Here is a 27,870-nt window from a genome sequence, read left to right as displayed (position 1 = left end):
ATGACGGACAGTGCACCATCCAATAAAATCAACAATCTACCTTTACAAGTCTGGACATGATGTAACTACATAATGGTCAATCAAGAGTATGACTCTACCTCCAAGATATATTTTGTTTCTAAAATAGACAATAATCTCCAACAGAAGACATCATAGCAGGATTTTCTACCCTTGCTTAAAGAGTAAACTTTACATAATTATCAGATTTTAACAAAATGCGTTCATAGTAAACTTGTAACCTACGGAATTGGGCCAATTTTGACCCCAGGGGCATAATTTGAACAAACTTGGTACAATGAGAACCACTTGACAATGTTACACATAAATTTCTAAGCTCTAGGCCTCATGTTTTTTGTCAAGAAGAATTTTCTAGTTTTTCCTTTAGGTTGCCATGGCAACCAGAGTTCTGCATGGAATTCATCTCTTTGAACAATTTTGAAAGAGCACCACCCAAGGAACATTCCTAAAAAGTTTCTTTAAACTTGTCCAGGCGGTTTAGGAGAAGATGATGCTTATATGCAATTGTTGACGCCGGATGCCGGACATAGACCGATCACAATAGTTCACCTTGAGCACTTTGTGTACCAAGCTTGGTTAAGATTTGTGAACCCTGACTAAAGTTACACAGTTTCAACTGTTTTTCTATTTTTAGCAACAGTGACCTTGACCCTAGGGACCCCAAACGCAATCCCATGAAAGGTATCCATAAACTCTTCCTTTATACCAAGTTTGGTCAAGATATGTCAACCCTAACTAAAGTTATCAGTTTCAACCATTTTTCTATTTTTAGTAACAGTGACCTTGACCTTGACTCTAGGGACCCCAAACGCAATCCCATGAATAGTATCATTAAACTATTCCTTTATACCAAGTTGGGTCAAGATATGTCAACCCTTACTAAAGTTATTCAGTTCCAACTGTTGTTTTCTATTTTAAGTAACAGTGACCTTGTACTTGACCATAGGGACCCCAAACGCAATCACATGAAAGATATCCATAAACAGTTCCTTTATACTAAGTTGGGTCAAGATATGTGAACCCTTACTAAAGTGATTCAGTTTCAACCATTCTTCTATTTTTAGTAACAGTGACTTTGACCTTGACCCTAGAAGCCATATACGCAATCCCACGAAAGGTCTCCATAAACGCTTCCTATATAGCAAGATTGGCCAAGATATGTGAACCCTGACTAAAGTTATTCAGTTTCAACCACTCTTCTATTTTTAGTAACAGTGACCTTGCCCCTAGGGGCCCTAAATGCAATCCCATGAAAGGTATCCATAAACTCTTCCTTTATACCAAGTTTGTCAACCCTTACTAAAGTTATTCATTTTTAATCATTTTTCTATATTTAGTAACAGTGACCTTGCCCTTGAATCTAGGGACCCCAAACGCAATCCCATGAAATATATCCATAAACTCTTCCTATAGACAAAGTTTGGTCAAGATATGTCAACCCTTACTGAAATTATTCAGTTTCATAGGTGAGTTTGACACCACCCGGCCGCCCGCCCGCACAACGTTCGTCATTCTAATAACTAGGTTTCACTATGTGAAAATCTGGTTAAAAATTGCGATCTGATCTTTTGTCTGCAGTCTTTTATTACTGGTTTCCAGACATAAGGCAAATAATAGCTCATTCAATGAAAAAAAAATGACAAATTCAAAACTGTCAATCTGTAAGAGTGCAGCTTTAAGGCATTCAAAGAACAACTAAGCACATATTTTGTTCAGCTTTTTTATTTTTTCACTGATACTCCTGTGACAGGACAAATCAGCTTCCAGCTTTTACTAACAAATACAGTGACAGATAATGTGGGGCCACTTCACAGGTAATACTGCTGTATAAAGGCTAAGAAAAAATGCAGAAAAAGATTAAGAGTAACGTATCTAGATGCACACAAATAAATTTATATAGGATCCAATTGTGAGATGCACACAAATACATTTATATAGGATCCGTTTGTGAGATGCACACAAATAAATTTATAAAGGATCCGATTGTGAGATGCAAAGAAATAAATTTATATAGGATCAGATTGATAAAACATATGATCAACCAAACAGTCAATCCCATATATACTATCCGAACAATACATAACAAAAGTACAATAAGTTATTCAACTATTCAAAAATAAATGACATGCAAATATTCTGAGACCTTGATTTTGGCATTTCTTGTGCAGATGTCAGAATATTAGAAAGTGACTTGCATTTTTTTTTTAAATATTAATAAGAACAATCTGCAGGAATTTTTCATCAAAGGGACATGTCGCTCTTGATAATATCATTTTAACAGTTTTGGGAATTAAATGTTAATCTAATTGAAATTTACTCTATTGAAATGCCAAGGTTCTCTCTAGTGTAGTCTATATCTGTGTATAAGGAGAATAGGGGAAAACAGGCGTTGCAGAGTGAATTTCAATGCTAATTTGTTGTGGTTGTTTTTTTCAGTAAAAAAAGGGGCATAACTCCAGTGGCGTTAATATTTGTATATCAGGAGAAAAGGGGGGAAAAAAGCAATACTTGTTACATTTTGAAACAAGAGCTACAGAGTGAATGCCAATGCTAATTTGTTGTGTGTGTTTTTTCAGTCAAAAAAGGGGCAGCACTCCAGTGGCATTAATATTTGTATATCAGGAGAAAAGGCAATACTTGTTACATTTTGAAACAAGAGCGTTGCTGTGCGAACGCCAATGCTACCATCTACTGTTATTTCGATTAAAAAAAGGGTCATTACCGGACAATTATCAAAGACAAAGTTATGGAAATTGCATCACCATGAGTGTAATGTTTATGGCAAGATGTTTACCAAGTTTCATAGGAATAATCTTATACGGTCATTAATTTATGGTCAAGGTTAAAGTTTTGGCACAAATACACAGACAACCACATCAAGGCTTTCAAAATACAGTTGAACATCGTTGACTCGAACTCGCTTGGCTCAAATTCCTCGTTGGCACGAACTGGATGTAAAGGACCCATCTATACATACTGAAGGTAAGCATTCCTTAATTTGGCTCGGACTTTTCGAGGCTCGATGTATTTTAGTCAGTCCTTATGTGTTCATGTCAACAAGGTTTGATTGTACTTAAAAATACAGACGAGCTAATAATTCTAAATACTAGATGAATATAACATGGCTTATCAGCAATGTCATAGAATCAGAAAATATAGATTGAGATTCAGATGAGAAGAAGATGAGAATGTTTTATACAGCAGTACCAGTGTCAAGCTGGCACACATACCTGTTGCATAAGTTAAAATCATAAATTTACTTTACAAAATAAAAATTGCTCCACACAATGTCAGATATATATCACATGAACATGTTACATGAATCTTGTTAATAAATACAAAATGAAAAACGGTTACAATGGTTGTAGCTAGCTATGAAAGTGTACATGTATATTTTGTAATCAAATCTTAACAATACAAACATGCAAAACTGAATGAAAAATCAACATTTAGTACATAATTATCTCAGATCTACTTTTACAACATGGTTTTAAATATCTCATGTACATATAATACATTACTATATATACTTTGATTAAAATTGGTTAAAATTCTAGCATATTTTATACAACTTGTAAATAAGTATAAATGAACATTCATGAAAGAACGCTTTCAGATTATTAATCACCACACAGCATGTGATTTCTGATGGACATTTGTATTTACATAAAGATAACAGAGGCAATGCAATAGGGTGCTGTAATTCACATGTTTCCAAATGTCCATTTTTATTAGTTTATTGCGCGCCATTATTCTTGCATCATTTAAAGCTGCACTCTTACAGATATACCATTTTTACAACTTATTTTATTTTTTGTCTTGGAAAGCGCAAATTTTTGCATACATATCTGCAAACCAATGATAAAGGACTGCTTACAAAAGATCTGATCGCAGTTTTTTCATATTTCTGTTCGAAAAGTGAATGTTTTATGGCTTAAACCGTTACTAACGATTTAAGAAAAATGCATAAAACATAAAAAAAATAACTTAAATATAAAAATCTGCAATCTTATTTTTTGTCAGCAGTCTTGTATGACTGGTTTCAATGGATTTTCGCAAAAATTGGCTTGTTCCAAGACAAAAAATAAAAAAAGTTGTCAAAACGTTCAACCTGTGAGAGAGCAGCTTTAAGCCTGGAGAATGGTAGAATTTGCTTAAGGAAACAGTGGTTTTCTGTACTGATAAATCCAAGCATCATACATCTAAAAGTTGATGTATATATTCCTAATATTTTAGTAACTGCAAAAAAACAATCCAGTGATTTGTAAAACCCCGACTGTAAGCTTTAAGTCGCAAAATTCTAAACTGCCGAAACCACTTGCTAAGTAAGCGATGGCTATTGTTTGTTTTTGCTTTCCTAAAACTGTAAATGGGCATCAGCTCAGGGAACAGCAGAAGTTACTGAAAATCTCCACTAATGTATGAACAAATTAAAGATCAGACAGATTATATTATCACACAAATGCAATTGAAAATTTAATATAATACAAGTATCAATTTATTTATTGCTTTAAAAAAAAAGGTAACACTTTTTGTCAGCACTAATGTAATAACCCAACCAAGAGCGGCATGAAATGGATTTCAAAACTTGGGATTCCAAAAATTGAACAAAGAAGTTGATTTATATCATTAATGACATCACAAGAAATAACGTCTTTATATATACTTTATATACTAGCAACTAGTGTAAAAACTTTTGACATGTCATCATAAATAGATAGCGCTAAAATATGCATGCTATATAGCGACGTATTATGTATTTAGTGATGTAAATCATAAAATTAGTATTTATCATATAAATAACGTATCATAATTATGGTCATTCAATAAGAATTGAAATAATCAATTTAAAAAAATTCAATTAAATAGATCCTTCATGTAAACTCATGTTATTTCGTCTAATTGTATAGAACAAATATATAAGAGTGTTATAGTTCTCTGATATCATCTGGCATATGTTGAGAAATAAAATAAAATAATTTAACTATAGCAATAATATGATATGTAACCTAACTTCAAAGATACCATTCAGCATAATTCTTATGTTTAGAAAGAATGTTGTTTGTTTAGCCATATAAGACCCACCATCACCAACCATGGTACCACTTCTGTTACACTTCATACACCTTTTGTAAAATTTACCTGACAAAATCTCATTATATATCTATGAGGCAGGGGAGAAAACTTTTCTTCCAATGAAATCTTATGTTACACGTTAGTACTCTTCAATAATCCGTTATTGTCAGTTGTCTCCACAGGGGAGTGTTCTAGGTGGGTGTTTTAAATCTGTAATCTTGCGAATCTAGTACAATTCAAGATTTCGGCAGAATACTTTTTCTACGGGAAAACATAAGAACAACACTGTCTGTGCATGTTTCCACACTAGTTCCTTGCTGACCAAATGAAACTGCCTCATTTTTCATTCATGATTACGAGATTTTCCTAGCCACGATACACAATGAAGCATAGCCAAGTGTGTATCGGAGGTATCCGACAATGTATGAAAACAATATTTTTTTGGCCTTAAAAGATTACAAATAGGTCGATTCACATATGATTTCAATTCAAATAAAGAACAAAATTACAAACTGCAATAAACCTTTTCTAAATTTTTGTCATCCTTTATTTAACATGTTAGTGATAAGAATTACCCTTTCAAATGATACAAAATAAACTACAAAATTACCTATGGTTAAATGAAACGACAAAACGTCTTTGTTCACCATCGACCTCAATAGCTTCTTTGTTCATCCGAGACCTTAATAGCTTTTGAATACATAATGTCTCGTACGGTTGACAGGGACAAATAAAAATACTGAATTGCAATAGTTTAACAAATTAATACAACCTTATGGAAAAAAATCAATTGCAAATTTCCAGACATACACACAAAGTTATTTTTGAATACTGAATGCTATTATTTGTACCCCATACATGTTTGTCCTGTTTACAACTAAGAAGCAGCTTTGAAAAACAAAATGAACAACAAGAGCGCCACAGAGCAAGTGCCAATTCTGTTGGTTTATGCTAATTTATTTCAGCTCGATGGTGACGAAAGCTGATAAGATTATAAGATGACCCTCGAATCCATTTCCTGGGCAGAAACTAGTACTGTGTCCTTTTTGAGAGGCCCTAGTGGGGATCAAACCCACAAGCTCATGGTAGAAAGGCAGGTACCTATACCACTCCATCACTCTTATATGCCAATACTGTTGTTTTCCAGTATAAAAAGGGCAAAACTCAGTTAGTTCTTAGGCTAGAATTATGGGCCTTAAGACTATGGCAAAATTTGTACAAAGTCTATTGTAGTTTGCACAGTTTTAAAGTTATGGTCGAGGTGAAATTTTAAATTTTTCACGCTGACGATACTGACTTTTCTTAGGAACATTATATACAAAATAAGGAGAATGCGATCAAAATTTGCCCTAATAAAAATCATTGCCATCGCTAGGTTTCTTACAAAAACAACTGAAGAAGACAGCAATCACAACCTTTCAATAGCTAATACAAGTAATCATTGCTCCAATGAAACTGTTAATCACTGAGCGAACCAAATAACACATGTGATAAATAGCATTATGATAGTATATAGTAACCCAAAAATGGGTTAGTGTTCAGAATTATATTTTGTCCTATGGGGTAAGTATTTTTTCAAATTTGCTGCAAGTCTAATTTGGTAAATCAGTAGTCAGCTGTTAGTGATTTTGATAAGGTACATTAGCGGATTTAAACATAGACAGAGTCACAGTAGACAAAATATAATTTTGAACACTAAGCCAGTTAATGCAGGCCCTGACCACGCCGAATTGCATACATGCGTATTAACAAACACTAACCTATGCTTAAACAAGACAGTACTAACTCTAAATACACTTGAACTTAGTATGTCAGAACTATAGCATTTATTTGATATTTCCATAGACTAATACAGTATTAAATAGCTTAACAGCTTAATGAAACCTTCAATGTACTTGCAAAAATCATCTTTTGAAGTCAATGTTATCGGAAATATCTCGGGGAAACAAAGTAAATCTCAACGAAGTCCTTCGTAACAATGTGACCGAAACTGCAAACAAATTAACCTATGGAAATAATGCAAGCCTTGTATAAAACAAATATATCATATATAGGGCCCATACATCAATCATTATGTGTTTAAAGGTTTTAAAGTTTTTTTAATTACTTGAACTTACACCAAATGACAACAGGCAGATCTTCATTTGAACAGAATTTTATAATTCCAAGTCTAAAATAAACAATTTTCAAAAGCGTTACTTTTTAACTCTTAATGGCAAATTAGAGCATATTCTGTCACATATTCTATGTATCGGAGGATGATCAATTTTAGTAAATGAAATTTTGGAAATGGTAACCATTCTGTTCCGAGAGCTTCCATTTTGCACTCCCTTCGTTTGAATAAGACATTTTTTCTTTATTTCAATTATCTTCAAAAGAGCTCAAATTCACACACACACAAAAAAATCAAAGTCTGACCCTATGAAACGTGAAAAGGTGCCTTTAACTTTTAAGGGTATGAAAGTAATGAGATAGCCATGTGAAATAAAATGATTAATGATAATACTAGAGCTATGGAATCATTTCTAACTCATGCCTTAGGCATAATAAAATTATATGTTTGTTTATGGTTTCCCGAGCTACCCTTTTTTTGGCCTAGACCCTAGAAAGGTTATTGCCTTGGGAATGATTTTTTTTATCTTTTTTTTTTTTTTCATTTAAAAATGAAATGTTTTTGGCATTAAACAATACCAGTGATGTTATTACTGAATGTATAGGTGTTCATAAGCTTTAGTTTTTGGTAATAGAAAAATCAAGAAAGAATTTTTTTTTGTAAATCTGACCTACCTTGTAAAAAAAAATTGAGGGGTATGAAACCACAAACAAACATTTATTTTTTTATATGCCTGAATGTTTAATTACAAATTCATACAATAGTACACCACATCAAATGACCTGCATTTATTTGCTCATATGTATTTTGGCTGAAAATTATAAATAAATATAATCAAGATAAAAAAATCTAAAGTTAACCAATTTTTTTAACTATTGGCAATCAGTTAATCAGGGGTGAAAATGGCTGATGGTATATTGCCCTCAACTTTACCCTACGGTTCCAGGGAGCCCAGTTTGGCACCTTGGCGGGCCCAGGGCACCTCATTGGTGAGGATGACGGGACTAAGCTCCTAGGTTTGAAGCATATTAAGAATCTAAGGGGTCATTTCAATAAACCATTTTATTCATTACTTTTAACTACTTTTGTAAGTTTAAAAACTTCACAAATGGTATAAAAAAAAAAAAAACTTCGTGATTACTTTCAATGTCTGGTCAAGTTCAATTCATACAAATTGGTAGCAAAATAATGAAATCTGTTACTAAGATCGTTTAAATTTACAAATAAAATCAACACTAAGACCTTCATTGAAACAGCCCTTAAGATTGCAATCAAACATATCAGTATTAGTTGTTTAAGCTGCACTCTCACAGATATACCATTTTTACAACTTTTTTTTATTTTTTTGTCTTGGAAAGAGCAAATTTTTGCGTAAATATCTGCAAACCAATGATACAGGATTGCTTACAAAAAATCAGATCGTAGATTTTCATATTTCCGTTCGAAAATTAAAGTTTTATGGCTTAAACCGTTACTAACGGTTTAAGAGAAGTAACGGTTTAAGAAAAATGCACAAAAAATCAATTTTTGAACTTAAATATAAAATCTGGGATCTTATTTTTTGTCAGCAGTCTTATATAACTGGTTTCCATGGATTTTGGTAAAAATTGGCTCGTCCAAGACAAAAATTTAAAAAAGTTGCCAAAACATTCAATCTGTGAGATTGCAGCTTTAAGAGTAAACAAATATTAATAACAACAGAACTGAGGGTTCCTTTGGGTTTTTTGCCTTGGAGCCCAAAAAGCCCGAGAAATCCGCGAAACAGTGGAAGATTCTCACCCCTAATTAATGACTTAGTGCAAAATGTTTAATAATATACACAGCTTGTATGGAGTTGATACAATTATACACAAACATCTTTTAAAGCTAGTACGCTCAACAACAGAATGTCGGGCAGAATCACTAACATTTATTTAAAGGTATACACTATCTTTTATATACAATAACTAACACACAAACATTTAATCAACAGCTCGTGTAATACAAGTATTAAAGGTTCAAATATGTGCAATAGAAAACACGTTACATACTGTAATGCAATGAACTGTGGCAGGGCCTCCGTTAAAGGAAGTTTGGAAGTAAATTACTCCCTAAAATGGGGTAAAACTTCCAGTATATCGGAGTCCTTGGAAGTTCAAATTCTTCCAAAATTTTGGAGGAATTTTCCAAATGTGAAGGCTGTGAAGTTTGAATATAACAAATCTGGTGACATTGTTTCTTTTATGGTCACATTTATAATCAGCCTTGAAGCAAATTCAAATTATTTGAATTTAATTAGTAAAGCTAGGCAAATTATTTGCAAACTATTTCATTTTAACACAATAGCTGAACAAAATTGCTGCATTCACGAGATTTATACCTCCACATTGGAAAATCTTCCAAAATTGATGGAAAGGAAGCTGAGACATACTTCCAGTTCCGAATTCTTAATGGAAGCCCTGCTATGAACATCGGATGAATGGTTAATGTGAACTTCTATATAAGTTCTATTGCAACTGTCCAGCGCCGGCACAAGTCTCTAGGTATAGCAGACTAGACTGTTCTCCGTATAGTGATGTCGACCACTTAACAATGTCCTCAGAGAACAACCCACACTTGGATATTGGTCACAACTGCAATGGTTAAACTGCAAACAAATCCTAATAATATACAATGAACACACAAGGCTTAAAACTGAAAAGACATCATGCTCAAGTCAAGACCTTGTTAATAGTGGCCATAAAGCTGTAGTGCCTTCGTAGCGTATCAAGATGTTCCCTGCATTTTCCAAGTTGAATTTAATACACCCAAATCACTCTTCTATAGTAGGGGGGGTATGGCTGAGAAACCTGACTAGCAAACACATGTGAGACCTCTGGTAAGGGCAAGGTCATCACCATAGCGACTTTTTTCAAAGTCCATTTCATTGACATAGCAACATATCATAAATCAAGGTCATAATCCAAGCGACCTATCAAAAGTCAAGGTCACTGCCATGGCGACCTATCCAAGGTCAAGGTCCTCAATATGGTGGACCTGATCCGCGTTGGTGGAAGCTTGCAGGTCTAGAAGTTCCTCATGGTTTCAGTCATCTGGAGCTGGCCGGCTAACCCAGGGCCGGTCATGCGCCGCTGAACCTGGGGCGAAGACCCCTGAGCCCCAGCCTCTGACCCCTCCCCGTCTTCGCCACTGTCCTTGCTGCGATCTTTGTTGCGGAACTTCTTACGCCATGATGGGGCCCGACGGAATCTGCCTCCTTCTCCCTGCAAACAATAACATGTTGCAAACCAATGAAAACAGGTGGTATTTTCTTCATCGATAGTACATTTATTTAACATCATAAGATACTTAAAGGAATCTGACCAACACATAAGCCATTACTCTGAAAGCTCCATTAACCATAATGTTAAATTTTGATGCCCCCATGTTATTTTGATATTATTTGAAAGGGTATTTCTCACTGGTTTATATGTTAAGTAAATGAAAACACTTCATTACACATAGAGTTACTGTAGCTAGAATTTTTGCTGTATTTGAATTGAAATTAGACCTTTTTTCACAATTTTCAAGGCAAAATTATTATTTTTATCTTTTTTTTTAACAATTTCATTTTGCATGTAAAACATTTTCAAATGACAGATATAAATAATAAGGGGTCACTATGCATTCATAATTAATATATTTGTGTATTTGATATCTAAAAGACATCAAGAGTGCAAGCCAAATGTATACATGTAATACTAAATAATTATCCATTATTTGGGATCATATTTAGACTAAAGTGATCTCATTGGAACACTATTAATCAATATGGCATTCATAATCTCTGTGAATCCATAAACCAATAAAGCCTTGATAACATTGCTGAAATTCATGGTTAACCTACTAAGTCTTGAAAATCTTACTGAATCTGTAGCCAACCAATTAAGCCTTGATAAACTTACATTCCCGAAACCATGGTTAACCAATCAAGCCTTGATAACATTCCTGAAACCATGGTTAACCAATCAAGCCTTGATAAACACCATGAATCTGTTGTTAACCAATAAAACCTTGATAATATTCATGAAACCACTGTTAACCAATTAAGTCTTGATAAAATTCATGAAACCATAGTTAATCAATTAAGCCTTGACAACATTCCTGAAACCATGGTTAACCAATTAAGCCTTGATAACATTTCTGAAACAATGGTTAACCAATTAAGCCATATCAACATTCCTGAAACAATGGTTAACAAATTAAACCTTGATAACCTGCCTGAATCCTTTGTTAACCAATAGTGCCATGGCAACCTGCCTGATTATGCGGTTAACCAATAGTGCTTTGATAACCTGCCTAAATCTGTGATTAACCAAATTTGCCTTGATAATCTGCCTGAATCTGTGGTTAACCAATAGTGCCTTGATAATCTGCCTGAATCTGTGGATAACAAATAGTGTCTTGATAACTTGAATGAGTCTGTGGTTAACCAATAGTGCCTTGATTAACCTGCCTGAATCTCTGGTTAACCAATAGTGCCTTGAAAACTTGCCTGAATCTGTGGTTAACCAATAGTGCCTTGATAACCTGTCTGAATCTCTGGTTAACCAATTGTGCTTTGATAACCTGCCTGAATCTGTAGTTAACCAATAGTGCCTTGATAACCTGCCTGAATCTGTGGTTAACCAATAGTGCCTTGATAACTTGTCTGAATCTGTGGTTAACCAATAGTGCCTTGATTAACCTGCCTGAATCTGTGGTTAACCAATAGTGCCTTAATTAACCTGCCTGAATCTGTGGTTAACCAATAGTGCCTTGATTAACCTGCCTTAATCTGTGATTAACCAAATTTGCCTTAATTAACCTGCCTGAGTCTGTGGTTAACCAATAGTGCCTTGATAACTTGTCTGAATCTGTGGTTAACCAATAGTGCCTTGATTAACCTGCCTGAATCTGAAGTTAACCAATAGTGCCTTAATTAACCTGCCTGAGTCTGTGGTTAACCAATAGTGCTTTGACTTACTTGTCTGAATCTCTGGTTAACCAAATAGAGCCTTGTTATCCTGCCTGAATCTGTGGTTAACCAATAGTGCCTTGATAACCTACCTGAATTTGTGGTTAACCAATAGTGCCTTAATTAACCTGCCTGTATCTATGATTAACCAATAGTGCCTTGATAACCTGCCTGTGTCTGTGGCTAACCAATAGTGCCTTGATAACTTGTCTGAGTCTGTGGTTAACCAATAGTGCTCTGATAACTTGTCTGAGTCTGTGGTTAACCAATAGTGCATTGATAACCTGCCTGAGTCTGTGGTTAACCAATAGTGCATTGATAACCTGCCTGAGTCTGTGGTTAACCAATAGTGCCCTGATAACTTGTCTGAGTCTGTGGTTAACCAATAGTGCATTGATAACCTGCCTGAGTCTGTGGTTAACCAATAGTGCCTTGATAACGTGCCATCCATTAAGTTGTTAACTATCATACAGTGTCATAGTATTTTGATATCTGATGAAAGGGTTTAATGTAGAATAATAATGCAAATACTAAAGTGATATTTGCACATGTATTTTAAGTCATTTATTAAACATTCTAGTAATTAATAGCCTTTTTTTTTTATTTCCTTTCAAATGATACCAAAATTATAGTGGTTCATCAAGTATCAACATTAAACATTACAGCTAATGGCATGATAAACCAAAAATCAAATAACTTTAACCATATTTTGATTATGACAATACAATAATTACCAGTCAGCTGAAAATAAAATAAAGGCAAAGCATGTGAAATCTGCTCCGTCAAAAATTTAATATACAGTCAAACTCCGTTGGCCCAAACTCCCACGGACTGGCAAAAACACATCAAGCCTCAAATTATTCGAGCCAAGTGGGAATAAACACCTTCAGTATAAAGAAGTCGGCCCTTTACATCCAGTTCGAGCCAACGAGGAATTTGAGCAAAGGGAGTTCGAGCCAATGAGGTTTGACTGTATTCTTAAAATTACGAGTTTTTTTTTAAAACAGGGTCACATAAATCACTTGAATATCAACGGAAAACCAGCATGCTACAGATTAATGAATGTATATATCTGACAATACTGGTTGTCAATATTGTCAGTACAGCATAATCTGTTCCTGTCATCAAAATGTGTTTCAGGAAAACTAGGCAAAAGGCGAAAATGAAGTAACGCAAGAAATCATGTCTGTTACATACAGATTGGATGTCTGATAAGTAAAATTTGGTTTTATTAATTCCGCCTCATTTTTAATTGACAGTAGAAAAAAAAAAATTGCCACCCTAAAAAACCAGTGCATCAAAAGTTATTTTTCACGTTACTTCATTTTCATGTGAGGTGGTTTTTAAGATTGAGATTTGTGGATTAAGAGTGAGGTATATATAATATGTTGGTTAGGATGTCATTAACGTGGCGAAGAAAATACATGGGTATATACCAGTAAGTGGAAAAGCCTGCTTAATAAAGCTTGCTTATTTAGCAGCAAATGTAGAAAAATGTTAGTAAGATATGTTAGTAGTAAATACAAGGTGTTTGAGCAGTAATTTGCTATAAAGTGTATTCATAATGCCTTCAAATTCATAAATATTCTTGGGTGGTATTCAATATGCGACTTAGGTCAAACTTTTTATCATACATCATTGACTTCTTTCACTGAAAAGGGCTGTTATTTATATCACACAGTCTGTTAAAAACACAACAGGGCTTATCAACTCACGTACATTTCAAGTCAACATTTGTGAAAAACTATTCGATCTATTTCGAAATTAAGAGCTTTATTTGATTTTACAATTTTTTGAAAAAAAATCTTGATCTTACAACAATTATGGCTTACATTCGTTGATAAGCCAAAAGAAAACCTATAGGAACCAATATTGAATACCACCCCAGGTTATATTCCCTAGGTTTTGTGACCATTATTACAGCCCTTGTAACTGCATATTTATAATTTGTTTGGTAGGCAGTGGAGGAATGTACTTGCTTGTTGTAAGTGACAATTGCTACTATGCTTTAACTATGATACCAGGAATGAGACTGAACTGGCAGCTGAGGGTCTGCAACCATTTTGGCAATGGCATGGGGGGGATGAAGCACCCTGCAGCAGAAACACTTTTGAGGGCTCTCCGGACTTTTTTTTTTAAAGCACACTGGAGTGCCAATACTAAAAACAAATAAAGTAACATCCAATAGCAACCATTTAGCATTTTTAAATCATTTAAAAAAACACAAAATACCCACCCTAAAAAAAGGACCCCCATTGCAAAGCAGTCACAGAATGAACAATTATTTACTATATCAAGCTTGCTATGCAGCTATATAGCACATTAATCATATTTAAAATGAAAGTCAACAAAAGTGTTGTGCAGCAAATGCCAAAGCTTGTCTGGAATATTTTTTTGATATAAAAGTTCATACTTGGACAATTATTGAATTCAGAGTGATGGGCATTTCTATACATGTGCATAGCGCCTCCTGCAACATGTGTACCAAGTCTCATTTGAAAATATTTAAAAAAAAAATGCGATGGAGCAATAAAATCCCAATGCTCATCAAGAATATATTTTGTTGTAAAATTTCATAACTGAACAGTTATTCTAGTCAGAGCGATGGGAATTTTGGTGCATATTGTCTCTGGCAGCACCATGTATACCAAGTTTCATGTGAATATATGAGCAATCGAATGCCAATGTTTGTCTGGAATATTTATTCTTGTAAAAGCTCATAACTAGACAATTTTTCAAGTCTAAGTTATGGGCATTTCAGAACATGTGCATATCGTCTCCAGCAACATTGTGTACCAAGTTTCATTTGAACATATTTCAAACAAAATGGTGGTCGAGAGATCGAATGCCAATGATTGTCTGGAATATTTTATTGTCGTAAAAGCTCATAACTAGATAATTATTCAAGTCAAGAGTGATGAGTATTTTAATACATGTGCATATTATCTTGGGCAACATGTGTATCAAGTTTTTATTTTATTTATTATGGCCAAAGTTTATAAAGGATTACTACAATGACTCTGATAATAAGGCATGACAAAACCAGATCAGCTAATAAACACAAAACAGCATTACGCAGTCACAAAATCCAGGTTTTGATACACTCACCATGGTGAAAAAGCAATAAACAGAGGGTTGTTACACAAAGTCCGCAACCAAGCACTGCATAGGCGAGGGGCGTCGAGAAAATAACAAAAATAATACAGACCTACCTCCTCCAGTTGGCGATCTGTGCCACGTGCCAACAAGTTGTTAAACTCACGCTCTAGTATCGATCGGATCTGAAAAACATAAAAATAATTTTCAGAATTAAGAATTCTTAATGGAACCAGACACCAGACTGTCCCGAAATTGGCAAATACCGTAGTTCCTCTAAACAAGCCTAGAATTGTCAATGCAAGCTAGTATGAGGCCAATAATATATCACTTTACATGGTTAAAAGAATATTACATCTGGATTACACAGTCCTGGGGCCATATTCACTAAGCATCTTTAATGAATATTTTCAACAAGTGAGAATTTCATAATTTTGACATCAGTTATTTTAAATACCCACTACTTTTCATCAGATTTATTCGTATGCATACATTGTTTAGACCATATTTTTGTGGATTTTTATATTTTGGGTGTCCAAACATTGTTGTTTTCTTGAAATTCAAATTAGAAACAAGAGATGTTAGTGAAACATTTATGCCCCCTTGGGAGCCAAATTGTTAGTAGGATTTGGACACTTAAATAAAATATGGACAATTTTTTCAGCTTACAGTCACACTGACCTTGACCTTTGACCCACTGACCTCAAAATCAATAGGGTTCATCTGCTGGTCATGACCAATAAGCCTACCTAGTATGAGGTCCCTGGGTCAAAGCGTTCTCAAGTTATTGATCGGAAACCGTTTTTCATGTTAAGGTCACACTGACCTTGACCTTTGACCCACTGACCTCAAAATCAATAGGGTTCATCTGCTGGTCATGACCAATACACCTACCAAGTATGAGGTTCCTGGGTCAAAGCGTTCTCAAGTTATTGATCGGAAACCGTTTTTCATGTAAAGGTCACACTGACCTTGACCTTTGACCCACTGACCTCAAAATCAATAGGGTTCATCTGCTGGTCATGACCAATAAGCCTACCTAGTATGAGGTCCCTGGGTCAAAGCGTTCTCAAGTTATTGATCGGAAACCGTTTTTCATGTTAAGGTCACACTGACCTTGACCTTTGACCCACTGACCTCAAAATCAATAGGGTTCATCTGCTGGTCATGACCAATACACCTACCAAGTATGAGGTTCCTGGGTCAAAGCGTTCTCAAGTTATTGATCGGAAACCGTTTTTCATGTAAAGGTCACACTGACCTTGACCTTTGACCCACTGACCTCAAAATCAATAGGGTTCATCTGCTGGTCATGACCAATAAGCCTACCTAGTATGAGGTCCCTGGGTCAAAGCGTTCTCAAGTTATTGATCGGAAACCGTTTTTCATGTTAAGGTCACACTGACCTTGACCTTTGACCCACTGACCTCAAAATCAATAGGGTTCATCTGCTGGTCATGACCAATACACCTACCAAGTATGAGGTCCCTGGGTCAAAGCGTTCTCAAGTTATTGATCGGAAACCGTTTTTCATGTAAAGGTCACACTGACCTTGACCTTTGACCCACTGACCTCAAAATCAATAGGGTTCATCTGCTGGCCATGACCAATACACCTACCAAGTATGAGGTCCCTGGGTCAAAGCGTTCTCAAGTTATTGATCGGAAACCGTTTTTCATGTAAAGGTCACACTGACCTTGACCTTTGACCCACTGACCTCAAAATCAATAGGGTTCATCTGCTGGTCATGACCAATACACCTACCAAGTATGAGGTCCCTAGGTCAAAGCGCTCTCAAGTTATTGATCGGAAACCATTTGGTATTCCGACCGACCGACAGACAGACAGACAGACAGACAGACAGACCGACCGACATGTGCAAAACAATATACCCCACTTTTTTCAAAAGGGGGCATAAAAAGGCAAATTTTCACTAAGTTGAAAATTGTTACTAAGATGCTTATTGAATACGGCCCCTGGCCCCAATATCACGAAAATACTTAAGTCAAATCTCAAACTCAGACTCAACACATTTTATTACATAGCATTAAAATTTAAAAAATCATATATGTTTTTTACAGTTTTATAAGAACATTCTATGATAGAATATGCTGATAAAAGCCTTTGGTCGAATTCCAAGGTAAGGCCTAAAAAAAATAAATGTTTGGTTAGGGTTACATCCATTTCAAAAATAGGGAGGGTAGGTAGGTTTTTATAAGACTGTCATTTTCATCATAGCGGAATGGTGTTAAAGTTATCTTCTGAGTAAGCATTTAAGGTTTTAAATTACATATTGAAAAGCAATTGAAAAAAAAAAACAATCAAAAAAATTATTATTATTTTTTTTTTTTTTTCATTTTTTTTTTTCAAACCGACTATAAAAACAGTAGGGTCGGCGCCTATTCCGTAGGTAGGGTCGGGTAACCCGAACCAAATATTTTTTTTTTTTAGGCCTAAATATATTCTACAGCCTAAAATGCATTTGAGTACAATTCTGTATTCTTTATAAAATACTCCAGTATATTTTTTACCCTAGAATTGATTTTCTTTGAAATATTGACCAAATCTTTTTATCAACACATTCTAAGACAAAAAAATGTTTTCAAAAAGTATAAAACATGCAAGATTTTGAAGAATATTATGCTTTAATGTGGTAAAATGAGTTGAGACTGAGTTTGAGTATTTTCGTGATATTGACGCTGGCCCCAATATCACGAAAATACTTAAGTCAAATCTCAGTCTCAACTCATTTTACCACATAAAAGCATAATTTTGTTCAAAATCTTGCATGCTTTTATACTTTTTGAAAACATATTTTCTCATGGAATATGTTATTGAAATTTTTTGACAATATTTCAAAGAAAACTTATTCTAGAGCAAAAATATACTTGAGTAATTGTTCAAAGGCAATGAATTGTACTCAAGTACATTTTTGGCTGTAGAATATTTTTCCATTAGAATTTAGACCAAAGGTTTCAATCAACATATTCAATGATAGAATACAGTTTAAAAATGTGTAAAAACATATATTGTTTTCAATAAATTTTGGTGTTATATGGTAAAATGAGTTGAGAATGAGTTTGAGATTTGACTCAAGTATTTTTGTGATATTGGGGCTAGGTCTTTATCATGAGAACACTTGTACTACAAAGAAACACTCACATTTGTGTTCTGTGTGGGTATCTGCATGGCCAGGGCGATGCTGTTGTGGTCAAAACTCTCGTCAAGGGCTATCAACGCCCCGTGAAGGCCTGATTCTAGCAGGTTGTTGGCAAAATCGCGTAATCCTATTCCTTGTGCCCATTTGATTAAGCGTTCATTGGTCCATACTAAAACATCTGCAAATATTTGAAAGTAAAACATTTATTTAAGTGACACTCTAATTCAAAATCAATACATACACATGTATAACAAACATCAGTTGTGACTGATAAACCTTGAACCACTTTAATACTAAATAATGCATTTATGGAAAATATTTATTACTGATTTAACAAGATTGTAACCGTGTATTTAATAGTAGAAAGCGCAAAAATATTAAATGATTGACAAATGCTTAAAGATTTACTGTGGTCTACTATAGTCTCATAGGGTAGAAATACCATATTTTATGTGTATTTCTTTCAAATTCAACTCATAATCCTCCATAAGAACCATTGTTTTTCGACATTTATTAATCTTTTTTGGAATATTAAAACAATATTATTACTTGTGGTTAATCTTATTTGGGAGTAAGAGTGCATCTTTAAAAATATGTTTTCACTCATTATGAAAGCTGCTCTCACACTTAATGACAGTTTTGAGACTTTTTTAAGTTTTTGTCTCAAATTCAGCTAATTTTAATATCAATGCCTTCAATTCAGTCATATAAGATAACTCACAATAGAATTGATCAAAATTGTTTAGAAAACTGCCGAAAATTTATTCTACTTTTAGTCATAAAACATCATTTTTCAAACGTAATTATGTGATTTGATCTTTTGTCAGCAGTTTTGTATCACTGTTTTCCAGATATCTATGCAAATATTGGCACATTTCAAGATAAAAAAAAAGTAAAATCCTCACACACACACACACACCAAAACAATTGATATCTATGTTAAATGGAATTGATCCAGTTTCATAGAGCCGGACATAAGGAATAATTACATAACATGGTAACTTTGCGGTACTCAAAAAAGGGAAAAAAATTGTATTTAGTTTAATATGTCATGACGTTATGGCGTAACACACTGGCAATTGATGATCAGTTACCTTGGACAAAATATCTACCCATCCATGACCTTAATATGATACATGTATTTATTACTTCGTATGAAAAAATAAAATACAAACATCCACAAACGTTACCTGTATTTTCTTCTAATGATTTTTCTCTTCTACTTTCCAATTCCTTTTTATCGTAATTTAATCGCTTTAAACTATTAATTCCGTATTGTAGACTTGTTCTGCAATTGAAAGAAAACAACTGTTAACAACTCAAAAGAAAGCACTTATTCTAGAACGTACATGAGTTCAGTCTGGCAGTGTTTTCCTCACCATTTTCGGAATGGGGCAGGACCATACTGATTGGGGAATATTGTGTCATTTTGATAAATTGATGATTTGCCTTGAAATGAACAAGAATGCTCTTAAATAAAAATACACAGAGAAGGTAAAAACTATGTTTTGAGCATTGAGAATTTTGGACCTAAATTGGTCAGAAAAACATTTGAAGATTAAAATAACTAGGCATGACAGCCCTGTAGTGTTTCTACATAGCATAATATACAGAATAAGAAAACATTTTTGATACAGAATATAAACATTCAACATAGCAAAACTCAACACTAAACTGCATTACTTGTTTTCAAGTACAACTTTGGTCTTGACCAAAGGGCACAGCATATGGCGCAGACAATAAGAGTTTGTTTTTCTACTTCACTGCCCAAAAAATTCAAAACAACAGGCAAGCCAAAAACTTAAGACTCGCACCTATGGAAGTTGTCGACCATCTTGAGCTGTCCGCGGAGGTCCTTCTTAGTGAGGTGGTCAAGCATGCGAGCGTCCACGAGGCACTCCATGAAGTGACTGCGGTACTGCGGGAGGCCCAGGCCCGGCAACCACTCGTTACCGATCCACTCATGGTTCATGTCCCCAAACGCTAGAGATTGCTGTGGAAGAAAGAGTTGAAATTGTTGCTTTTTCAGTTTATAAGTAAGTCCATTAACATGTAGCTGATATCAGGAAAGTGGCAGATCAGTGGTCTAGTGGTAACACACTTGACTGTCAATCCAGGGGTCTCAGGTTCAATTTCCTGCTGCACCACTAAAAACAATACTAACCCTCTTCCAAGGGGGACTTTAAATGGGAATCCCCTGTGACAAGTGCTACCAGGGTTAGATTCTGCTCCAAAAACCTTCAATCTTATCGGAGCACTAGCTGAATTGGCCCTTTTTGCCCGAGTGCAAGTATAAATAAACTAAAAAACTCTACCTGATATCAGAGATGATATCAGTCATACAAGTATCAACGATTCAGGAACATAGTATAGTTAAAGGGTCTAGACCCATTTAAATTTCTTTCCATTGACATTTTTGAAGATATTTTAAGGATGGTCCTACTTTTTTATGCAAAAGTCCAGCAGAAAGACAAAAACTTAACAACTTTGAAAGTCTTGGTTAAAAGTTTTTAATCCTGATTTTAAAATTCATCCTGGGCTGGTATTTATGAAGCATCTTAAGTCAGTTCCTAACTCGAGTCATTTTTTTTATTAATTCAGATACACTTTTTATTGTTTTTCACTTTTTATTGTTTTTCAGTTTATTCACAACATCTGCTTCACAAAGATACTAACCTCCAACTGGAGAGTCACTAACTATATTAACCCTACAAGATTTACTTCCCTTATGTACAATGATTAATAGGAATCTAACAAAAAACCCTTATACATTTTGTTTAAGTTGACTATGAAATTTTAAGAAATGACTTGTTTTATGAAAACCGGCCCTGAATCTGTATTTAATGTTCCTTACACTTTGTGAGGTCCTGGGTGCGGACGGTGAAGTGAGACAGACCATCTCCTGGATCGCCAGTCGCAGTTTGAGCCGGTGGAGAGGGTTCGAGATTCCAATTTCCCGCTGAATTTCCTGGTCTGATAGTGCAGACATGATTGCTCCGGATTTCACGTTTGCGCGACATGCAGCCACATACCATGCCGGCATGCCAACCCACAACTAGGAATGGAAAATTGATGAACATTTAAGATGCATTCTTACTCCCAAATAAGCAGAACCACAATTATTACAAACAATTGTTTTAATTTACCAAAAAGGATGAATAAACAAAGGTTCTTATGAAGGACACTGTGTTTAATTTGAAGGAAAAGTGCAGTAAACATGGTATTTCTACTTTATGAGACGATAGTTGACTACTGTAAATCTTTAGGACCCACCAGTTATTTAATAATTGTGCATTTTCAGCTATTAACTACACGGTTACAATCTTGTTATCAGTAAATAATATTTTTCATAAATGCATTACTTAGTAAGTAGTTAAAGGTTTACCACTCAAAATCTATGTTTGTTAAACATGTGTATGTATTGATTTTAAAATATCACTTTAAAAATTAAAACACAGAGTTCATTTCAATACTAAATAGCTGAACAGCACAAAATTATAGGAATCAATGCTTTGCTTGCGAAGAAAACAAGATTTTGCTAGTTAATTGTCCCACTGTTCATGAAGTGCAGGGCATAATCGAGTAGCTGGGTTATCTGGCATTCTAATATACATGAAGCTAACCCAATGAAAGTGTTGCAGTGTATACTGACCTCTAGCCATGCTACAACAGTCGGACCATTCCAGAGGGCAAATGGTGTACACGCCTTCATGGCTTCCTCTAGTAGCTCCTCTCTGTAAACAGATAACACTAAATGATTGTCGAAATAATTTTTAATAGAAAATTACTTTGGTAGACTTTTTTCCACAAATCCAAAGTGTTGCCTGTCGGGAGCACCACTTATTTTTCTTGTAAAAGTCATGACCATCATCGTCGACCTAACAATAGGTGTCATCTACTGACCACAACCAATGCTAAAAGACTCTACACAGTTGTTCATAAGTTAATGATCTAAAATAAGGGTAAAAACAAACTGATGGGGGTCATATTTAATTTTCCAAGCTCTATGAAGGAGGGTTTTTCGGGCACACAAATTGAAGAATTGCTGTTGGAAATTGGGTCAAATGAAGTAAAATGTGATCTATATTAAAGGGAGAGAATTATCATGATTCTTCAAAAGTTACACACAGAGTTCTCTCCCATCATTAAAGATAACATTAAATTACTTTGTACAAATTTACCAAAAAAATCAATTACATTTTATCCTTTTATGTTAAACTGAGTCAAACTCCCGAACAACCTTCGTTCATGACCATCCGCATTAAACATTAGTCTGAATGATCTTGTAAGTTCTCATGATAGATTTTGAAAGATGCCCAAATTGAAGGGTCACTTACTTGCGTTTCTTTCGCTTGTCAAACTCTGAGGGCCCAAGTCCTCGGCCTAGAGTATCTGTGTTATCTCCACCAGCGTCTATGTAACCTGGACCTGTGTAATGTACATAGGGCAACAATTAACAAATATTTGTTAGTCTTTAACCAAACCACATTTTGAGGGGATTGGTAGTTAGGTATATTATTTTGTTAATGAAAAACCATCCCATAGGCTGAATTACTTTTCAATCTCAGTTATTTTTGTTAGTCGTTCGGATAGTTGTTCAGGTATGATTAAACTTTGTGAGTTGGTTGGGTATGACCAAATTGTGCGAGTCTGTAGGGTATGGCCAAATTTTGTGAGTCAAATCCTGATGTAAGTACTTAAATTTCTTTTACTTGACCATTGAGCACAAAGGACAAATCATGTGTTACTTGTCAGCTAATACACCTTTAACTCATCATAATCAAAGTGTAGCTGCGAGCAGTCTCCTTGTACCTTGCTGAGAGTCCCTGCTCATGGACCCCTTGTGTTTTGGCTTCTCCTTCTTGCCGAAGAGTGTACGTATGGAGGACTTGAGGCCTTTCTTCTTCTGGGAGCGGTTCAGTGAGTCCTGACTGCTTGCTGTGCTCGAGAGGGTGCTCGAGGTCGTGTTGATCACCGTACGACTGAAAATGCAGCTATGGATGAAAACATCAAGACTTCTAAAGCCAAAATAAATATGATTTGGTAAGAGTTACATCCTTTTTCAAATGAGATAGGGTAGGTAAGCTTTTTTTAGGCTTTATGTAAGAACTTTATTGTCATCACTGGGGAATGGTGTTCAAGTATTCTTCTTTAATCTACATATTAAAATGCAATTAATTTAAATAAAAAATACCATTATGTAGGTAGGGTAGGGTTCCCCAAACAATAAAGATATTTTTGTAGGCCAAAGTGGCATAAACAACAACAGCACACGGGGAGAACGCCTATGCTCGTTTGCTTTGTTCAGTCAAAAACGGTGCATAACTCTACACATAGGTAAGTCTTTGTCTCTGGCAACATGCATATTTTCTATAATCCAGGACAGTCTGTATCTGTTCTAGATGGAGGCACTTATCAAAATTATACATTTGGATGAACAAACCCGAATCCTTTTACCAGTTATAATTACATTTTTTTAGTAAGTCTTGCTATATAAAAAACAGAATTTGAACAAGCCTGGTAAACAATTTTTAAGGTGGAGGGTTGCTTATTGCAACCACTACCCCTGGAGCGAAGCGTGTTCTCTCAGCTACGATAAATCAGGACAAAACAATCTACACTACCTACTTGGTATAACTTTCTTACTTTTGGATAGGGCGTTCTGTATCTATTTTAGGTGGAGGGATTGGTATGTTCTCCTAGCAGAATGAACTTATCTACACCACTTAATTGGTATAGCTGTCTGTACTTCCGAGATATGGCGTTCTGTATCTGCTTTAGGTGAATGAGTTAGGTATGTTCCTATAGCGGAAGAAACTGATCTACACTACTGCCTTGGTAAAGCTGTCTGTACTCAGGGACAGGGCGTTTTGTATCCGTTCTAGACAGAGGGAGCACTGTATGTTGCCCTAGCTCCAATAAACCATCACAAACCGATCTTACTACTTACTTCGCATAGCTGTCTGTACTTTGGGACAGGGCGTTCTGTATCCGTTCTAGACGGAGAGAACGCGGCGTGTTTGGGGGACTCGACTCACAGTGGATTGGCAAGCTATCGTCCTTGATTGACGCATCGTCTCGACTGTACTGCTGTAAGGGGTATATACAAGTCCACTTGAGTTTACAGATCAACAATTTATTATTGGAATATTAAGTGTAATGGGTGTGTAATATCATAAGCATTTTCACTACCATGTAAATACTGAAATTTACAACAGAAAAGAGACAGTGACTCTGCCCAGAATATGAATAAATGATTGCCTGTGCACTGTAGTTTGTATTTTACACAAGTTTTTGACAAAAATTAGGTTTCAGTTTCGTTTCTTAAATGTATTATTAACATATTATAGATCGTCACCTTGATGCAACAACACAATATTTGCTTCTATCTACATGTAGATATTGATTTATTGCTCTACGGTGACAATATATATTACTCGATTTTTCTTACCATTTTTTTCTTGGTGCTTTATTTATCCTAGCGTTTTATCAACAGCAAAATTCAGTATAAGGAAACATATATTTTTTCAGCAACATGAAAACTTTAAAACAGAGTGAAGGACTTGTTTGAACAATTTAAGTCACTTCCAATAAATTATACATATTTAAATATGTACTAATGTCATGTGTACGCACAGATTATTCCAGAATTGATTCTACATGTAGGTTATTAGGATCAAAAGCGTTAAGTTCATAAGCAGTATGTGAGCATACAGGTTAGTCAGAATACATGTATATACAAGTGAAGAAGCAGAAATTTAAGCGATAGTGCATTCTCTATGTATTCAGTCTTGGGTACTAGTCATGTTTCCACAGGTTTAGTTTTTTCAGGTTCTTTGGGAAAATGACCGTTTTTGTTTGAATGCATTATTTTCGCATCGTTTTTGACAGAATTTGGAGTTTTCGATAATTACTTTTACATCTTTCCTAACAATTTATTTTTGGGCTTTTATAAAAAGAAATTATTTTTTTAATGGAAATTGTTATTTAACATTTGAGAAAACCCACCATACTTTTTGAAATTGGTATAACATATAAGAAAATGTGCTAAAAAAACCTCCGAAATGTTTTGTTAAAAACATAATAACTGGAATATTAATTGAATTAGTATATACCATAAGTATTTTTCTCTAGGTTTCCTGACGGAAAATAAATAATTATAATTACATACCCACTTCCAAAAATGGTATACAAAAGCTTTTGACCGTTTTAATATTATCACATTTTATTTTTGAGTATTCTATCGGGTTTAAGCTAGATAGATAGTGTGCTGCACTCTGACCATAGAGACCAGCATGGGAACACTTCAGCCATTCAAAGAATTGAATACTTAAGTGAAAATGATTCTAATGTGGTTATACAAACATACAAACTTACCATAGGAGCATTTGAAACATATTAAGACTTTAGTTAAACACAATCCCTAACAGGTTCAGTCAAATTTACAACGTTACTATTTATAGCAGACCAATGAAATATGCCATTTTCATCCATAGTGTTTAGTCCTTTACTGCAGCACCCTGTCCTATTTGTCCTATTTTAAACATTGCTAAAACCCTTATCTTATCTTCCCAAAAGTACATAAACTTTGTTAGCCGTGTATAAATATTTTTTCCGCATGAGCGACAGTGCGAAACAAATACAATCGCTGCATATAATTTCTGCATAATGTAAATGGGTTTTTCCGCTTACATCTCTGAATACACAACAGAGTTATCTAACCTGCTGTGGCCGCTCGTCTGTGGCGGTTGATGCGAGCTGCGGACTCGACGATGAGTATGTGTACAAGTGGGCCGGAACGGCAGATGCTGGTTGCTAGAGTAACAAACACACACACACAAACTAAGTACAGCGTGTTAGTACAATAGTAATCAGGGGTGAGATTGGCATAAAAACGGAAATCCTTGAACTTTACAGCGGGCTTCCAGGGGGCCTGAGTATGGCCTGTTTGAAGGCCCAAGGCAGTGCCTTAGTGGCCATCAAAACGGACCAAATCCTCCTTTAAAGCTGCACTCGCAGATTAACTGTTTTTACCACTTTTTTATTTTTTTTGTCTTGAAATCAGCTAATTTTTGTGTAAATGTCTGGAAACCAGAAAAATTGATGTTCATGCCGAAAGCCATTTTTCCTTAAATCGTTAGTAAGACTTTTAGCAATTAAACATTAATTTTCAAATGTAAATACGAACACTTCGATCAGATTATTTGTCAGCAGTCCTATATCACCGGTTTCAAGACATTTACACGAAATTGGCCTATTCCGAGAAAAAAAAATAACAAGTCGTCAAAACACCAAATCAGTGAGAGTGCAGCTTAAGCTCCTGGGTATGAAAAGCCTACGATAAAATTTTATCATTTCTGAATCAATATGTCAAAAAAAAAAGTTATACTCTTTTTTGCCTATTATGAAACAAAAAACAGAAATACGCCAATGATTCTCAACCCGGAGTTACGTGGAAGAAATAGCCAGGCTCTAGAGTGATTGTGAACACTATTTGAAATAGATATTTGATAATCTTTAAACAGAGTACAACTCTATAAGAAACCATCACCGAACAATAGCTTACTTTTTTGAATGTCAAGAAACTGATTAATCATTATATCACTGAGTATAGAAAGCTTTTCAAAAAAAAAAAATCCGATAAAAAATGCCTGCGTCTTATCTATAGTAGTAGGCTTCTGGCAAAACATATTCCATTTCTGGCCGAAATTCATTTTTTGTTCTATCTATGGTATTGGTGGTATTAAGTTTTTCCCCCGTTTTTTCAGGTTTTATTTTGCCTGCGTCCTATCTATGCTAGCGTCCTATACACAGTAATTTACAATACTTGAAATTTATACACATTTCACTACTTAATTAAGTTTTCCTTTACCACTGAATGGCTATTAGGGCGATCTTATTAAAGAATGATTGATTTTTTAAATCATTTATTCTTGGTTGTAATGAGATAAGTTTTCAAACAAATTTTAAACAAATAGTTTAGCTGAAAATATTACTAACATGCTAAGTTTGATTTTCAAGTTGAGCCTTTAATTTTATTTTCGACACTTGCATAGTATTCCATTAAAAATCGTGTTCTGTCGATATATTTTTTATGCTCGTTTATAAGATGGTCACATAGATTCGTGAAAAGCATTAGTGTAAGCAAATACAGTCAGCACTTCAGCACACATGCATTTTACAATACGCCCTCACCAGCAGATGACAATATAATACACGGGTGTAAGTGGCAATGGGGGGTGGGGGGAGAGAATATGGCTATGGGGGGTGGGGAGGGGAACAGAGTCATTAATGCTGGGGATTATGGGTTGAACAAGACGACCGATTGGTCATGTACAAGAAGTATGGGAATGAATAATTAAAATGATGGTCTTCCAGATGGCAAATATATCTGCCTTGACAATCAAATATGGCTTAGTGTGGTCGGAAGTT

The 27,870-nt window shown here is 34.9% G+C and overlaps 1 protein-coding gene across 3 annotated transcripts in view; it reads right to left on the bottom strand.

The window, feature by feature from the left end:
- Nucleotides 1–1,722: 1,722 nt before the first annotated feature.
- Nucleotides 1,723–27,870, bottom strand: part of LOC128230549 (liprin-alpha-1-like) — a 53,277-nt gene continuing 27,129 nt past the window's right edge. Inside the window, exons 14-24 of one of the 3 annotated variants that reach the window (XM_052942928.1) lie at nt 26,161–26,253; nt 24,389–24,528; nt 23,251–23,420; nt 22,776–22,866; nt 22,091–22,172; nt 21,293–21,493; nt 20,253–20,431; nt 19,629–19,726; nt 18,441–18,616; nt 15,395–15,463; nt 1,723–10,449 (exon numbers count right to left, since the gene is read on the bottom strand). In XM_052942928.1, the coding sequence (XP_052798888.1) occupies nt 10,252–10,449; nt 15,395–15,463; nt 18,441–18,616; nt 19,629–19,726; nt 20,253–20,431; nt 21,293–21,493; nt 22,091–22,172; nt 22,776–22,866; nt 23,251–23,420; nt 24,389–24,528; nt 26,161–26,253 (1,497 nt within the window). In that variant the 3' untranslated portion in view covers nt 1,723–10,251. Of the gene's footprint in view, nt 10,450–15,390; nt 15,464–18,440; nt 18,617–19,628; nt 19,727–20,252; nt 20,432–21,292; nt 21,494–22,090; nt 22,173–22,775; nt 22,867–23,250; nt 23,421–24,388; nt 24,529–26,160; nt 26,254–27,870 lie in introns of all 3 variants that reach the window. The other 2 variants (XM_052942930.1, XM_052942929.1) reach the window with 2 other exon arrangements.

This window comes from Mya arenaria, chromosome 4, assembly GCF_026914265.1.
Source record: "Mya arenaria isolate MELC-2E11 chromosome 4, ASM2691426v1".
NCBI lineage: Eukaryota > Metazoa > Mollusca > Bivalvia > Myida > Myidae > Mya > Mya arenaria.
The sequence above is the reverse complement of the archived record's forward strand: the minus strand, read 5'-3'. Positions and strand labels throughout refer to the sequence as shown.